Consider the following 18,139-nt stretch of genomic DNA (forward strand, 5'->3'; position numbering starts at 1 on the left):
GATTGCCTTTGGAGTCATAAGAATATCCAAATCTGAGATGGAGAGAATAATTATTTATTTTTTACAAGCTCATCCTCTTATATATGCTAACATTTTGCTACAGGTGTTCTTGGAATAGAATAGTTAACATTTTTTCTATTGATTTAGTTAATGTTTGTTACTTTGCATTTGAAAGCAGAACTTGGCAAGTCAAATATTCAGTTTTGGCTCACGTTTTTAGCAAACAGACTGTCCCAAACACAAATGTGCTCTAAGGTTTACCGAAGTTTAGCCTCTATACCATTTGCAAATGGGCTAAGAGACACAGAAGGCTGATTGGCTGGGGCGGGGTCTGCAGGTGCATAAAAGGCAGCTGAGAACATCTGGGAAGGTCAGTGCTGTCACAGTGTCAGAGCTCAGGGCTCCTCCGACTGCGCTGTCACCATGAGTGGCTGCCCATTTTTAGGAAACAACTTTGGGTGAGTATTGCCCTCTGTTTGAAGTATGGCTAAGCTCTTGGGACTGCCAAGAACGAATGCTTTAACTTCTGAATTTCAAGTGCATGGAAAACTGTCACCCTTCTTCCCATGTTTAATAAGCTACTGTAAGAACTTACCAAAGGGGAATTTTTGTGTCTCATCTCGTTAGTTACTGTGCTTTGTCCAGCTTTACTTTTTCCTCCTCTCTTATCTGCAGATATGCTTTGAAAAAACTGTCTGTAGAAGGCAGTGAAGATGACCAATCACAAAGTGGTGTGAACAGAGCCAGTAAAGGAGGGCTTATCTATGGGAACTACCTGCACGTAAGTGGCGGCGTCCTCGCCAGGCTAACCGGGCCTTGTAGGCGCTGAATTCAGCTAAATGACATTTTCATATTTGGTGGGTGTTTTTTTTCCCCCCTCAGTCACCAAGTAGTTCTCTGGTCCTAAAGATACCTCTTTTCATACAAACTTATGCTTTCTCAAGTTCTGCTAGAACAACCCAAGAGGCTCATATGGGAAGGGTCACCTGTCCGACAGAAGCACAATAAAAGCGGAGAGTGCGGGATCTGGGCAAGGTGTACTCGTGATAAGATAAAGCGCAGATTACTGGCAGGCGTTGCACAACTTGTTTAAGTAAGACACGGTTGCTAAATCCCAGGCTACATAATGGCAAATGTATCCAGAAAATCTCTCTTTTTAATTCTTTATCATAAAGTAGAAGTGTGGAAGGCACATGCTTTCTTGAAATCATTAGGAGATGAAAGGATGTTACAAAGAGGTATTTGGAGATTATTTTTAAGACGTGAAATGATAGAGCCCTTGATGTCCTTATTGATGGGTTTCTAAGGATGAGCTGAGAAGCAGTGTTAAGATCTCCCAAGAAGGGACTCTTGCAGAGAAGAAAAGAACAGCAGATACACCGGAGGCTAAACAATTTATCAAGATTTCATGATACCTCATGAGATAGAAGGGATGTGATTTCTCAGTGAGTTCACTAGCCTTTGCTAGGGTAGAATCCTCCCAAATATAATTTCTTCTGAAAAGAATAAAAATCATAAGGCCAACTGACGCTTTATGAGGGGACATTCATTGTTTAAAAGACTATAAATGGGTTCCTGAGAATTTGGGATTCAGGGGACTTTTTCAGTATTGTATTGTACTTATTAAAGTTGGTGAAAATCAAGTCGTTCGATTTTAAAATCAGCCCTTTTTGTACTCTTTTTTTCCAGATTTATTGAGCTATAATGGACATATAACATTGCATAAGTTTAAGGTGCATGCATGGTGATTTGATGCATTTATATATTGTAAAGCGATCACCACTGTAGCATTAACTAACATCTGCATCACGTCACGTAATTACCATTTATTTGGGTGTGTGTGTGTGTGTGTGTGTGTGGTGAGAACATTTAAGATCTACCCTCTTAGCAACTTTCAAGTAGATAATACATCGGCATTAGCTGTAATCACTATGCTGTACGTTAGATCCGCATAACTGATTCCTCTTGTAACTGGAAGTTTCTACACAACTAGTCTTGCTCTTTTCTTGTTTAAAGCTGGAAAAAGTTCTGAATGCACAGGAACTTCAAAGTGAAATAAAAGGAAATAAAATCCACGATGAACATCTTTTTATCATAACTCATCAAGGTAAGTGGCCCAAAAGGTTAGGCGGTAAGTGCTTGGCGGGCACTTCCCGTCAGTAATGAGGGAAGTTCCAGCCCTTTTAACTGCAAGATGCTGGTGGGGCAAGGGCTCGCCTTTGTTAGCAGCCCTTGAGAATGAACAGTGTGCTGTCAGATAAATTCTCATAGGCCCTCCTTCCGGGATTTAGAACAGTCTTCTTTCTGTTAACTCAATGCTAATTGGATCAGGTAGGACTTTAGTTTTGTCCTAAATCCAAGGGGACTTTCCATCACTCGGAATTCACAAGAATTTGTAAGCTAAGATGTTATTATTTTTCAACTTGGAACTTTAACAAACTATTTTCAAAAACTAGATCACTCAGATTTATTATAATTGCACATGGCTTGTATAAACCTGGTACTAAACAGAAATATAAATTTTGTCTAAAATGTGTGCTTATGCTCCCCAGACTTCTAACCTCTGGGTAGTGGTTTTTAATGGAGGCGTCCATGATTTTGGAGGTTTAGGAAGTCCCTGAACTCTTTGAAATTGTGTGCAGAATTTCATGAATATCTATCTTACAAAGGTGACCCCCCCAAAACATTAAGATTTACTCTAAGATTGTTCGTGTCAGAAGTGGAAAGTTTGGGGGCCAAGGGCTGTCTTCCTCCTCCTGCTCAAAAAAAAAAAAAAAAAAAAAAAAAAAAAAAGCTTGTTTGTGTCATAGCACCGTGTTCCGAGGCCCAAGGACTCATGCTAGTCAATGCTCCATTTATAGATGCTTTCTCTCCTTCCCAATTCTTTGTGTCTTTTCCTCAAATGATTGTTTTCCTTACTGTCTGGCTGAAATGATCAACACCTTTGTGTTAAAAAAAATTTTTTTAATGGAAAATGATTAGCTTCATGTGTTACTTCTTTTGTTTTTTTTTTAAATTTATCTTATTTTTTTGTTGGTGACTCACACCAAGACAAAATTAACAGGGGAGGAATCACAGCAGGGCAGCACAGATTTGGAATTAGAAAAGGGTTTAGAATCCCATTTCTACCATTAAAGATCGTGTAACCTTGGTGAGATTTCTGGACCAGAAATGCTCTCCATTTCCCGATCTATAAAATGGAAAGAATGATTGCACCCCCTCATTCATGGAGTCCTTGTGAAGACGACGTGAGACAACGTGCATGAAGCCCTTAGCCCCAGTTAGAGTAGGCACTAAGCACACAAGGAATGGCAGCTGTCATCACTTGATGGGGGCTTTCTTTCCATCCTTCCGTCAGACACGCGTCAGTGGGTCTTGGGACTTGGCCACACAGTTAAACCTGAAAAATGGATGCATAAACTGATCAAGAAATATTGGACTGGCTCTTTGTCCAAATATGAAAATTAGATCCCCCGAAGTCTCCTTAACTGTAATTTAAAGGCATAGTTTGACTCCCCTAATTAGTACAGAAGCCCGAATAGAATGTGCTGGCCATCGCTAAGATGACTAATCTTCCATGCTCCTCTAATGACTGCATTAGCCATTTAATTCCTCTATTTATAAAATCATCACCCAGTGTTTACATTACACCAGACACTGTGCTGGGAACCAAGGGAAACCGATGAATATGACAGAGTTTTAGACTCTTCAGAAGCTTGTCCCCCTCGTGATAGTCTAAGTCCCTAGAATCAAGAACCTGTCCTCTTCGTTAGGGTAATGAATGCTGATGTCTTGTCTTCCAGATGAAGCTGAGCATCACTTCTGCTCTCGGCACAGCCCCAGCCTGGGCAGTCAGAATCAGTTCATGGGCCATAACCTACGAGACACAAACAATATTTTGTTGAGAGAAATCAACACGATAATAACTAAAGCCTGTAGGTCACGTGCCTGGCGTATTAAACCAGTCAACAAAGGCAGGCTTTTATAACGTTAGTACTAATATTTGCTTGTAGCATAAAATGGGGCCACATTGGGAGTTACTGATTTTTAAATTGCAGTTTTATTTCTCTTTTGATGTGTTAACCATGTCTTTCCTCTCATTGTGGTCAAAAGGCTCCTGTAACTTTCCGGTTGACAATGATTCTCTCATTCCAGCCTATGAGCTCTGGTTTAAGCAGATCCTCTGGGAGCTGGATTCTGTCCGTGAGATCTTTCAGAATGGCCATGTGAGTTGTTATGTCACCATATTCTTTTCATGCTTTTTTGGGGAGAATGTGGAAAATATTATTAATAGTAAACGTTTAATACCAAATGGGGGAATTATTGCTTAATGAGAAAATAAAAAACCCACATTCATGATTACCTTACCCTTGCTTTAAGGTTCCTTTCAAATTTTTGCTTCAAGCCCCTTGATTAAGACTCAACCTTTTCCCTTTCAAAGAAGTTCTTACGAATGACGGTAGATTTCTGGGACAGCTAGTGTAGATTCTCTAATGAACAGGAACCAGAGTTGTATTGCTAGGAATGTTTGCTGTGAGAAGCTGGGAGCAAGGATGAGGAAAGCGAAACAGGAGGAGGAGGTGGAGGAGGGAAGAGACAAGACATGAGGGGCAGAGGAGGGGCCAGAGAGGACCAGGACCAGCAGGAAGGGAGGAAGGCAGAGCCAAGGGTCCGGGGAGGCTCCCACACTGCCCCTCCCAAGCCCGCCTCCTGCTCCCGCCCCTCCCATCCTTGGAGGACACAGGACACAGGTTGGGTCGTTCCACCCGGAACCCCTGCTCCACATGAGCGGCTGGGAGAGAGAACGCGGGTCCACAGACCATCCTCCTGTATCTGTGGACAGAGTTCCCACTTACGCCGATGGCAACTTGCAGCCTCAGTAGAGAGCAGACCTCCTCAGTGTTAATCTCACCCAGGAGACCCCACGTGACCTTTATTCCTTAAAGCAAAACTAAGAGACACCTTTACTTTGAAATCAGTGGGAGGCATGTGCCACAATTTCCTTGCTTCCATGTAGTTTTCTATTTTTAAAGGAGAACATGATTTCGACTTTGCAGACATCCCTTGTGCACAATTCAGAGTTGCTCTGAGTTCAACATGCATTTAAGGCACATTTTAGTCCCAACGTTCCTCTCTAAAAGACAGAGAAGATCAGTAGGGAGGCACCGTCGTTTACAGTCTAGTTTGTGTCTTCTAGAATTGGGGCTCGATCACTCAGCGCTTCGTGTCTTAACCACCAGGTCAGGGACGAAAGGAACATGCTGAAGGTTGTCACCCGAATGCAACGAGTGGTGGTGATTCTCAAACTCCTGGTCCAGCAGTTCTCCGTCCTGGAGACCATGACGGCCCTGGACTTCAATGACTTCAGGTGAGCACGTGGCTTCGTAAACAGGTGGGGGGGTCACCACTCCTTTCTGATGGGCGTGAGAAGCCTGTCCTTCTGACACTCTGTCACTAGGAGCACCTGGGAGAGACCACAGGAGCACTGGAGCCGCTGTTGAAGATACTTTATCCCTCACTTTTACCTAGGCACATAACAAGTTCCATTAATTTCAGTTCATCATGTGTGCCCTGATTTTACCCCAAAAGGGTCTTAGATAACCTATGAAAATGGCTAAAAAGGCTGATAGAATACACACAGCTAAATTTAAATGATTCCAAACTGAAAATGAAAGAGAAACAGGAATGATATTTAAAGAAGCATGTCAGCAAAATTGTCAGTATAAGTTATGGGTCAAGTAGAAATTTTAGCTGTATATTTCCAGAATGAGATACACACACACACACACACACACACACACACACACACATATACATATAAAAGTTTTTTTTCATACCAAAGGCTGAGAAGAAATGTTAAGACCGTCAGGTGCTTTTAACAATGTAACAGGCAGGGTCTTCTACACGGTTGAGAATCGAACAGAGAGCAGTCAAATTCCTTTGTAGCGTACTTAACAGAGGGACTTCTCAGTGGCAGTGAGAGGAAGGACGTTTGCAAGGGTGTGGGCCCGGGGGCTGGGGGGACAGCCACACCTGTTGAGGGCCTGTTTTGTGCTGGGCCACAGCCCACTCGCCGTGCTTGTAGGATCTCGCTGGTGCTCATAACAGTTCTAGGTGGTGAGATTAATGGCTTGAACTTTTAAGAGAAATTGAAAAATATTTCTAAAGAAGCTTTCAGCATTATCGAATAAAAAATATTGCTCAGTGTTCACCTGCCTTTATCTTAGGAGGCAGTTTAGTACACACAGGTGCATATATGTTTATGTGTGTGTATATACATACATGTAAACACACACACACACACACACACACACACACAGCCTTTGGCAAACTATACAAATATTCCAACTTTAAGTTGCCGGCAGCCGTGGTGATATTCCAGTAGCTCACTGTCCTCATCTGGGTGAGGTCCCAGCCATGGGGCCAGCTCTACAGACACACGCCTAGGAGAGCAAAACCCACCAGCTCTCCCAACAGAAAGGACTGCTCCAGCGACTAACATACAGTATCCACCATCTCTCCCCGCTTCTGTCCCCTCCCCGCCTGTTCGCATAGAGAGTACTTGTCCCCAGCGTCCGGCTTCCAGAGTCTGCAGTTCCGACTGCTAGAGAACAAGATGGGGGTTCTCCAGAGTCTGAGAGTTCCCTATAACAGGCGACATTACCGTGACAACTTCAGAGGCGCAGACAACGAGCTCCTGCTTAAGTCTGAGCAGGAGCAAACGCTCCTACAGCTGGTGGAGGTACACCTCTGAGGCTTTTTCTTTTATTTATATTTGGGTGGGGGAGGTAATTAGGTTTATTTATTTACCTATTTATTTTTAGAGGAGGTTCTGGGATTGAACCCTGGACCTAGTGCATGCTAAGCACACGCTCTACCACTGGGCTACGCCCGCCCCCTATTTCTAAGGTCTGGTTCGATACCTCAGGTTCACGTAGCTTCTGCTGGACCAGAATTTTAAAGCCCATATCAGAACTGGGTTGCATTCACTGTCATTAAGAATGAATTTATAGAAATTCTTAAACTTGTAAATTCAACTAATTAAAATTTTAAGAACTCCCTTGAGAACTCCAGAAACATTTATATAATCACGTGTTTGTTAATATTTAATAACCTCCTTATGTTATTAAAATAATCCTTTTAAACATTCTTGCTAAGCAACATTTAATTAGCTGATTTTTAAATTGGGTATGCTTATTTATTTAATGAACTTTATTTCTTTAAAATAGTCCATGATTGAAAAGTTCCACAAGTTGTGCATTTTTCTTAATGAAACTAAATTACTAAGATTCTATTCTTTAGAATTTTCCCCTTTTGTGTCTTAATTCTCTCTGGGTCTATAAATAGTCTTGAGGGTTTGTTAATTTGCTTCTACATAAGTAGATTATTAAAGAAGGATTATAGAATCTTTATCCTTCACAAAGACTTCCTTTGCAAGTTAATTTTTTTTTTATTTTAGTGAATTATACTCTGCTCATGAATCCCCTGGCTATGGTAAATGCAGATTTAGGTGAAGAGAGGTAATACCGTTTAATTACTTGCAAAAATAAGGAGAGAAAAAAATCACAAAGCTGATTTCAAAACAAAAATAGGCTAAATAAGAACCCATAGAGATGCATGAATTTGGTTTTATTTTTAGATTAAAAATCTTGTGGAATCTTAAAAAAATTGAGAAGGTCATTCATTTCAACATTGCTGCGTATACAACGTCCCTGCATGTGGAAGAGATCAGAGCTTCTACACGTCATAATTCCTTCCAACTCCTAAGACATAAACTATTTTGGGAGTAAACCAGTATAAAACAGTATTATAAAACCAGTATTAAAACAATGTATAGATACGTTCATAGATTTTCAGGACAAAATTGGGATTTCTGTAATAATATATTTCCTGATAAAGAGTAAATATTATTAATATGCTTGAAAGGAAAGAGAAAATATTTACACACAAAAAATCCTTACTGACATATTTCTCAAAACTATGAAAATTTCCTGTTCCAAGTTCATAAATGTTAGTTACAAAGTGTCTTATATATTTTAAATTTTACAATGTATTCACTTGAAAAATATTTTCTTAAGGCATGGCTGGAAAGAACCCCAGGCTTAGAGCCACATGGATTTAACTTCTGGGGAAAGTTTGAAAGAAACATTGTCAAAGGCCTGGAAGAAGAATTCACCAGGATTCAGGTAATTATGACACCAAAGTAAACTCGGCTTCCTTCAGAAGTAGTCCTGGGAATTTTATTTCAGCAATTTTCTCTTAATCTGTCATTTTCCTTATAGCATTTTTCTTTTACAAATACACCTGCTTGGTATATATTACATGCTTGATTTAATTTTATTTATGAACACTACAAATAAATTAAGGAGTTCATTGTCAACAAGATTTTGTCTTTGAGGAACAGATGAGATTAATAGACCTCTTTTCATTTCTATTGAGAATTTCACCTCATGACCAATTCAAGATAGAAGCGGGCTCACAGAGGACCAGTCAACCCGATGTATTTAGTCCTACAGCTTCCCTTCACTGGTCTGCCTTTGCTGGGTACTTCTTTTTGGCTCTCAGACAATGTCAAGTTTCTCTCACTTAAAAAAAAGTACTGTTGATCCCTCATTTCCCTCAAGTCACAGCCCCTCACCTTTCTTCACGACTACATTTCTTGAAAGGGTTGTTTCAGTGCTGTCTCTCGGGAGGCTGTGTGGGGCAGTATCTAAGGCGCGGACTTGGAAGTCACCCTGCTGGGCTCCAGCCCCACCTTCACTTCCTTACGACCCTGTGACACTGAACGCCCTTCACTTCACTTCCATCACTGGCAAAATAGGAAATAAGAGTGTCTACCTCGCATGATTATTACGGACATCCCACTGGGCTCGCAGCTGTAGAGTGTTTAGGACAGCAGTTGGCATGATTATTCCTTTCTCCTCCCATCGGATTTTCACCTTGACACAGGCTGACCCCATCATTACAAGCAGCCTCCATGTGCACAAACTCAGTGGCCATCTTTCATCTCCATTTTATGTCTCTTCTCCTGGCTTTCAGCATTAACGGCTACTTACACTTCTTGAACCCTCTCCCTCGAGGTTTTGGTACCAGCGCGCCGTCTTCTTCGAGTTTTCTGTCCCCTCATGGGCTTATTTTTCTCTCTCAAACCAGTAAGCGTCGGGGATTCACAGCGCGTGGGCTCAGAGCCTCCGTTTTCTCCCTCTGCCCACTTCCCCTGTGTGAGCTCATCTGTACCCACTGCTTCAGCGTCTGCTTGGACACCAGTGACTCGCAAAGGTTTACCTCTAGCTTAGACAGCTCCTTGAATTTCAGATCATATACGTCACACCTTATTTTCATTGCCTCTTGCTATGCTCAAAAGCACACTGAAAATAACCAGACTTTCAGTTTCCCCTTCTACCTAATCTTTTTTTCTCTCCTTTCTTTTAAATTGACATATAGTCAGTTACAATGTGTCAGTTTCTGGTGTACAGCACCCTTCCACCCATTCTTGAATCAACTTGGTCTTCTCCAAGTTGAAGAACTTTTTCTCCTATCAACCATTTAGTTTAAGACAGACACCCACTTGATCCTTGACACTTCCATCTCTCAGCCACCTCTTCAAGCTAGCACCAAATCCTACTGATTTTACCTACGAAATGGCTCTCGAGTCCCGCCCTTTCCTACCCACCCCCATCAAGGGCCACTCGCCATGGTTGTTTACCTGGACTAGAGTCCCAGCCCCTCATCTGTTCTATGCATCTCCCATTTCAGCTCCGTTCAAATTTATTCTCTGCCCCGAAGTTTGAGTAATATTTTCAAAATGCAAATCTAATCACATTTGCCTTTTGCATAAAACTCTTGGATGGTTTCCCATTGTTTTCAGGATAAAGATAAAAATTCTTACCATAGTCTATAATGTGTTTCGTGGTCTCGTGTGGTCCAGGTATAATGAATTTCCTTTAAGCTGAATTTAGTTCCTTGAATTTATTACCATCGAGTCTTTTTTGTGTCATCCTCTGGGCTTGGAGTACTCTTCCCCAAGTAACTTCCTCCCAGTCTTCAAGTCTCGGCTCAAGGAAGACTTCAGGAAGGTCTTTGCTGACCTTCTGCTACTGTAAGTTGTTAGGACGCTACACTGCTCCTTTACACCACTGTCCGTGGTTGCAACTTGGTTTAATTTTTCAATGTTTTATTCCCACTGGGCGGAGATCTGGGAAACTCATTTTTGCTCACAACTGTATCTCTATCACATTATGGATAGTGTGATAAGTTGATAATGAATAAATGGATAATGAATTGGCCATAGCATCCTTACACATCCTTACTTACCACGCAGCATGGCTGTTCTGATAAACTGAATACAGCTGGGGTGGCTGATTTTCGCTCCCGCCCAAATAAGTGGGTTGTAAGGAGAGCACGTGTTTAGGCAGGCAAATAAGAGTTTCCTTAAATGAATCAATAGGGGTCAAATGAATAAAAACATAACAGTGAAAAACATCTAAGAAATTGTATTCACAGAATACTCTACTGAATATAGAATTTGAACAGAATGACTAGTTTCTCTGACTAGGAATTCTTAATTTTCCCCACGTAGAATTACTTTATTTTCTTATATTAAATGATCACTGTCTAAAAGTAGATCTTGACTGACCACTTGTTATTACCTTCAGTTTTGCTCACGAGTCCATTTCTCATGATATTTATGGAGAACATTTGAGTTTAACAGATCACATAACCTTAAACAAAAGGACAGAACCGGTGGATATGAGGAAGAGCCCGTCTCGTAAGCCATCATCTCCCAGTTGTAGGGTTAGCTGATGCAGTAAATATTCGAAGTACTCCCTGTCTGCATCCGGTTGGTCCATTCCTCACAAGCAATGTTTCCTAAAAGGAGAATCTATTCTCTCTCGGGAATGTCAATGCAGTGTTTCTACCCCTCCCCCAAGGCTAAGGAAGAGTCAGAAGACAAAGAGGAACAAATGGCTGAATTTCAGAAACAAAAAGAGGTGTTACTGTCCTTATTCGATGAGAAGCGTCACGAGCATCTTCTTAGTAAAGGTAGGTGTTCTTATTCCAAGGATCCTTCCCTGGAACGTTACTGTATCAAACCTTCCACAGGGGACGTAAAATGAATGTTACGTCCCCTGAGAGAATCTGGGAATTTTTTATTTATTATGGAAGTTAAGTATATTCTATATCAGGTTTTCCTAACAAGACATTTAAAGATTTGGAGAATTTAAAGTGTATATATGTAATGATAGTTTCCTGAATTCGAGCTAAGGGATAAAATATTTAAAGTAACATTTGCATTACTTTCTAAAAACATGGAACACTTAATTATTTGAGGTGATGATGCCACATTAGTCAGAGTACCTTAATTTACCTATTAAATGAACACTTGCTACATGTCTTGCAGGGGAAAGACGGCTGTCCTACAGAGCACTTCAGGGGGCTTTGATGATCTACTTTTACAGGTAAAAGCAAATCAAAAGAGGGGAAGTCGAAGTTAAAATTGAGGAGTAGATACAGATAATGCATCAAGTATAAGGTTTATAAATTGCAGTCGTAGTTTAAAGAAACTCATTTAGATTTGGGGGAAAGCTTAGAAAAAACTGACATTTCATGAGGGTTTTCTTTTAATTTAAATAACAAAGGTTCAGTTTTATCCTTATAGTGGGCAAAAAAAAAAAAAAATACACACAAATTAATCAAATATCCTTTTGATTAAATTCTGCAAAGTGTCGTGTGACACTGAAAGTCCTGTAGGGCCAAAGTTTAATCAGTCTCAGAAACTCAGCCATGAAATGTGTTCTGTCATTTGACAATGTTGTTAGTCCTATTTTATAAGATGAAAAAGAATGGATGAATAAAAGCTGTTGTTCTACTTATTTGGCAATTTCAAGTCAAATCGCTTCACTGTCTCAAGTGTCTGAGGTGTCCACATATGTCCTCCTCCTCCATGTGTAGATCCCATCTTTGTGTTTCAAAAATTAAATGTGTCAAAGCAACAGATAGCATGCTAGTAAAAAGCAAACCCCCCCAGAAAAACAACAAACAAAAACACCCACCAAAACAAACCCCAAACCCTATCTTTATTGGATGTCTTACTTGTATTTAATTTTTTATTTAACTTTTTATTTAAGTTTTTAAAGATTTAATTTTTTTTATTGAGGTACAGTCAGTTTACAATGTTGTGTCAATTTCGAGTTAACTTTTAAATCCTCTCAAATCTGTTTTTCAGAATGGCAGCATAAAAAAACCTTTTGATGCTTTTCCTAAACTCTTAGTAAATATATACCATTCAAGCTCGTGTGTCCTCAGCAGAAAATGTACTGAGTGTTGAAGGCTTAGATGAAAAAGGGAAAACAGCTGTATTAGAGGACACTTTAAGGAGCAGTCTTTGTTTTTATGTTTTACTATCTTTGTCTGGAAGGAGTTTTTGGCTCTTATCAACCAGAAACTCTGAGATAGTGTTCAAGTCTGCCTTTTAATGAGAATGAGTCAGGTATGACTCTGGCTAGCTGCTTCCTGTAAGTCAAGGAATGTTTTAGATTCCTTAATCACATGCTGTAAGGTGTGTGGTATCCTCTTGGTTTTTGAGGTGAGGAAAGGGAGACTGAGGAGTGAGCCGGAGCTGCTGCAGCCCCTCAGAGGCAAAGGGGACATTTGTTTCCCTTCCAACAGATGATAGAATGCACTATCTTCCTAACACACTGGATTTTCAGGTCTCTTATTGTTATTATCATGATGATTATGATTATTTCTCCTCCAGGGAAGAGCCCAGGTTCCAGGTCCCCTTCCAGCTGCTGACCTCCCTCATGGACGTGGACTCCCTCATGACCAAGTGGAGATGTAAGTCCCCCCTCCTCCCGGACCCCACCATCCTTCTCCCTCACCCAGCCTTCCCTCCCTCATCCCTTCTCCACCCCTTTGTGTGTCTGTCGATTGCTTTGTGCAAAATCAGCTCAGCGACTTCTCTCAGGGCTGACCCATCCCGCACACCCAGCCGGCCCAGCCCCCAGGGTTCATGGGACTTTGAGGTCCATGAAAATGTTTTCAGATAATCAGAAGAAAACAGTAAACCTTAGGTCAAAGAAAATGCTTTAATAGATCATAGAGATTTATTCATTTTGTGTCAATACAATTTTAAAATGTATTTTCAATAGTTTTGGGTTTTGTTTTTTTTTTTTTTCAAATGGACGAAGTGTCTCCTAAAGGCAGAGTGAGGAGGGGCTCATGAAAGTCGCGGTGTTCAGACTGATGTGAGGGTGGCTGGAGTCACGGGCAGGCAGCCTGCGCACCTGCGGGGCCCTTGGGGCGCCACCGCACCTCCCACGCGGCGGGGCGATAAGGTGCGAGCCTGCTCTCGGGAGCAGCAATCACCGCCAGCCCTCGGGTTCAGAGCCACGTGGAATATCCGGCAGAAAATGTCCAGGGACTTAGTCTGTGTGTCTGTCTAGACAACCACGTGTGCATGGTGCACCGGATGCTGGGCAGCAAAGCCGGCACCGGGGGGTCCTCGGGCTACCAGTACCTGCGCTCCACAGTCAGGTAAGCGGGGAGTTCACCTCCGGATCTGGGGGGAGTCCACGTGCATCATCGGGGAACCTCATTTACACTTGCTCCGGCCTGAACTGCTGAGACACACTTCTAGTTGGGTTAAGTATTCCTGTTGGAGCCTTCGGAGGTCATGGTAAAGATCCTTCGCTCAGACGGTCATCGCTTTGGTCCTGTGATGAAAGGCAGGCATGGTACCGAAGGCCGCATGATCTACGCGGATGCGAACGAGTTAATCCAAGGAGAACCGTTCTCAACTCGTTCTGGCTCAAGTCTGGGCAAGACTAAGACAGCTGTCGCTAATTCCACTCATGTCCTCCTGGCCAGACGAATGACACAGCTGAAAAACTGTCCCTTGTTTGCCAATATGACTCTACGTCAGAGCATAAAATCTGCTCCCGTTCACTCCGGACAGTGCCCTTTTCATACTGTTTACAAGGAAAAGAGGTCCACGTGGGCTGAGACCTTAACATGTGCCAGAGAGATTTCTAGGACATCCGTGTCCTTATTTTACTTAGGATCCACAATATTATAAAAATAGATGGATATACGAACAGGGAGACACAGTCGAAAACTGGGAAAACTACAAGGCCCCCTGGGAAAGGGGACTCAGCTGCGGAATAAATTAGATGCGCACATTTGGCCCCCAAATTCTTTACGGTGCGCTGTTTTCATCCCTGCTCTTACTACCAGGTTGACCACGTTATGCACAGGCGGCATTCTCATCATTTTTATACACTGTCACTTTCCCTGGATATACTCTGCAAGCGTGAGACGTAGATGACCGTTGGCACAAAAGGAGCCACACCTCTGGGCGGTGGGGGTGATGAACACAGATGGCGTCCCTAGAGTGTCTCCGCCCCGTTAAATCTCCCCGGAGGCCTGGCCGGACCTTAGATTTTATTTTCCAGAGTTAGAAACCCAAACACACACTGCGGTTTAGACAACTTGTCCCAGGTGACGTCAGGTGAGGTGTAAGGGACAGAGCGAAATTTGAATCCAATTTTGACTCCAAAGACAAGTGTTCTTCCGCTATAAAACTGCCAAGAGTTGACTGACAAAGACAAAAGCAACTTTAAATGTGACACTTTTTATAAATCTAAGATGGCATTTCAATTTTTTAATGCCTTTGCATTATTAATAAACAGCTTCTTTACAGGTGGGACATATTTTCCAACAAACAACTAGGAACACTGATGATTTACATTTAACTTTTTGCACACCATCCTTTAAAAGTGAGAAATTGAGGACACACCTTTATCTTTACGAAGGTGGCATGACAATAAAACAACTCTGGGTTCTAATCTGTAACAGCCTGACCCAGATCACTGAAACATGTAATATTGTTTTATGAGTGTGACCTTTGGATGTGGACTAAAAATGAAGCAAATTAAAACTAATACTATTTGATATACACAACATGTAACATATAATACAGACTGTAACATTGAATGTTAGAGCAAAATAATAATAATTTGAGAAATTTTACCATATTCCATGCCAGTAAGTCTAAAACATCTGTATACATGTGTTTTTCCAGTGACAGGTACAAGGTATTTGTAGATTTATTTAATCTTTCGACGTATCTGGTTCCCCGACACTGGATTCCGAAGATGAACCCAATTGTTCATAAGTTCCTTTACACGGCTGAGTACTGTGACAGCTCCTACTTCAGCAGCGATGAATCAGACTAAAACCACCTGCAGAAATCTATGAAGAACACCGATTTCTCAGTCTGTGGTTTTTTCATTTTCTATGAATTTTCATGAATATAGAGTCCTAATGTGATATATGTACATACATAGTTGAGCACTGTGGTGCTCTGATTCAATCCTAGGAATAATTTTATTGCCTCCTGTTTGGGAGGATATGAGACTAAGCATTAAGATAAGAAATTAACCCAGTTAAATTGTAACTTATACATAGAGTGTTTCCCTATTAAAAACTTAATGTCTCGGATACACACTTCAATGTAATCATTTAATGTAATTATCATCTCATTGTTTCATACTTTATAACCTTGTAAACTTCAGCTATTTCAAATATTTTATGCAATAAAATGTGCATCCTGTACAGAGGCTTATTCAATTAACAGTTTTAAATAATAAAAATTAGTCTTTTGACATACGATCTTTTGGAAACATTGCTTGTGTATGTTAGGACTTGATGCTCACGACAGAAATCTGAAACTAACCTGGGGGCGGGGGGAGGGATTTACTGGACAATGACGCCACCAGCTCCGAGAACTGGGAGGCCCCTGGGGAGCTCTGAGCCCACAGGGATGGACTCAGTTCCTGGAGAATGGCACTCCTAGAACTTTGAGGACCCTCTGTCTCCCCTCTTTTCTGCAGGTGTTGGCTTTCTTCATCCCTGTGGTACACGGGCTCCTCCCTCAGGCTGGGTGCCCGCTCCCAGCACCTCTGGACCCCCACAAGGGAAAGTGCTTGTCCCAGCCCCAGGGCTCAGGGTCTGGGAGGCAGAGCCACCCTAACGCACAGCAGAATTGAGGGAGCAAGGAATGTTTTTTCCAGAAGAACGGAGAGGTAGACAGACTAGACAATGATCCAGTTCATTTGTAGTAAAGAGAGTTAGACTGAGAGTTTAGATCAGACATGAGTTTCATTCTTCTCTTTCTAGCTTGGTCCGGCAATCCTTAGTTAAATTTCTGTTATGAGGGGAGTACAAAATCTCATCAAAAAGGCTGGAGTGTTCACCAGCCTTGCTCTGGGGTGATTATCTACGGCAAGCAGCAAGTTCTTGGTGGAACCGAGCTATTCTTTGGTCTCAATCACAAGTTTTTCTTATGGGTCACATTGTCTAATTCGTCTCTAAATGATATATAATTGCTTTTGCCTACATGGCTTTGGGGGTGTGTGTGTGTACGTACATGTACAAAGAGTGCAATGGGGGTTAAGCTGAAAAATACAGGGACAAGTAACATGGGGGCTAAAGGCAATCACTTTGAAATAAGTCAGCAAACTTGAGAGCAAACCATCTATTAATTTTCTGCTTTGGTACAAACCACCAACTTAAGCCCCAGTCTCCTACCGGTATAATGAGAATAAACATACTTACCTCATCATCTTTGTTTTTACTGCATTCTGTTGATATTTATTTTGTAGTTGGCTTTATTCCTTTGATAACGTACGTTTAAAAAGCTAAAGATCGAATCTGTTCTTAGAAACAATAATTAGTACATATATGAAAACTAAAAAAATGTGCAGTGTGCTGTGTATACGTATTTACATGCAATATAATGTGTATGTGCAGTTGTACTGTAATAATTCTACATAATAAAACTGGAAAAAAGATAGAAAGACAGACACATATATGTCTATATTTATAATCTATTATTTCATACTATAGTTTTATAGTTTGCCTTTGTTTTAAAATAAACTAAGCTAACACACACACAGAAATAATGAAGAAATATGTTAATGGATGTTCTGTCACCAAGATGCCTTGAGATCTTGGAATAAATGCCATTATTCAAGGCTTATTCTTTTAATAATTAAGACTAAATAATTTGATTTAGCTATTTTTATCTATGTTTCTTGGTGCAACTAAACTATATAGTTGCAAGAGTTTTTTTATCCCCCCAAATGATGTAGCAGTGATTCTTAATGTAAATGTCAAAACAATTTATAATCCCAGTTAGTAATCTTGCCCACATTTAATTTTGCTTCTAATCCTGGCAATCGACTTCAGATAATTCTTAAGTGACTCACAGCACCACTGTAAGGCTGCCTACCTCAGGACTCACTTGGAGACCCCTGTGAAATCACACCCATGAACGTCTTGGTTATCTTCATTCTTACTCCCAATCATGATGGGAAGATTTCACTGCTTTCCTCTTAGCCTCGCTGGGTGAACGTCACACGCCTTCTATGGCTGGAGCACAGCATATGCCCGCACCGAACACTATCGCTATTGAGGCTGGGGAAGAGGGCAGGGCTTCTTCCTGAAAGCTCCTTTAAAAGAGTTGCTATGTTATCTTTCGGGCATGGGAGCCGCTGAATGGTCTAAAACAGAGGAATAACCATGATAATGGTGTCTTTTAGAAATGCAAGTCCAGGGGACATCTAGCAGACGGAGTGTAACACCCATCGGAATCACCTGGAGGGCTTACAAAACAAAGAGCTCTCAGTGCTCTCAGTCCTGGTCTTGGGGCTGTGCCTGGAGACCTTCTGGACTGAGGGACGCACCTTTAGCAGGGAGAATACACAGCAGCGGAGGTGAAAGGCACTGAAGAAGGAACGTGCCCCGAGGAAGGGACAGGAGAGACAGAAAGGGGGCAGGTGACTGAGGGGTGGCTGAGGTACGGCTGACCTGACACAGTATCGAAGAGTTCCCTCAATTTTACCGATTCAGTGATGACATCACGTTGATACTGTTGGACTAGATGGAGACACCAGGAGGTGCAGGAGTTTTTGTTGTTGTTGTTTATTTGTTTGTTTGTTTTGTGGAAGTTAAGGGAGAAGGGAAGGTTAAGGTGTCTATGGAGAAAACCAAAAATTAAATATATGGATTCGGAGCTGAGAAAACTCTTGTGTGAATGTAAAGCACGTTAACACTGTGTTCACGAAATGTCAGCCCT

General features: G+C 41.5%; 1 protein-coding gene across 1 annotated transcript; it reads left to right on the plus strand.

Moving 5' to 3' along the window:
• The first annotated feature begins 304 nt into the window (after positions 1 to 304).
• Positions 305 to 15,672, plus strand: TDO2 (tryptophan 2,3-dioxygenase). Its single transcript, XM_010955484.3, has 12 exons — positions 305 to 458; positions 676 to 781; positions 2,017 to 2,107; positions 4,156 to 4,226; positions 5,241 to 5,368; positions 6,556 to 6,742; positions 8,079 to 8,186; positions 10,932 to 11,043; positions 11,402 to 11,459; positions 12,758 to 12,837; positions 13,446 to 13,536; positions 15,083 to 15,672. The coding sequence occupies exons 1-12, from the start codon at positions 424 to 426 to the stop codon at positions 15,234 to 15,236; spliced, it is 1,221 nt and encodes a 406-aa protein (XP_010953786.1). The 5' UTR covers positions 305 to 423; the 3' UTR covers positions 15,237 to 15,672.
• The last annotated feature ends 2,467 nt before the right edge of the window (positions 15,673 to 18,139 follow it).

Source organism: Camelus bactrianus, chromosome 2 (assembly GCF_048773025.1).
Source record: "Camelus bactrianus isolate YW-2024 breed Bactrian camel chromosome 2, ASM4877302v1, whole genome shotgun sequence".
Taxonomy (NCBI): Eukaryota; Metazoa; Chordata; class Mammalia; order Artiodactyla; family Camelidae; genus Camelus; species Camelus bactrianus.

Excerpts from the sequence above, each read along its gene's own strand:
- TDO2 (XM_010955484.3), top strand. The coding sequence starts at position 424 with ATGAGTGGCTGCCCATTTTTAGGAAACAACTTTGG. Across the intron at positions 2,108-4,155 it reads TTTTATCATAACTCATCAAG|CCTATGAGCTCTGGTTTAAG; the intron begins GTAAGTGGCCCA and ends CTCTCATTCCAG. Across the intron at positions 11,460-12,757 it reads TTGATGATCTACTTTTACAG|GGAAGAGCCCAGGTTCCAGG; the intron begins GTAAAAGCAAAT and ends TTTCTCCTCCAG.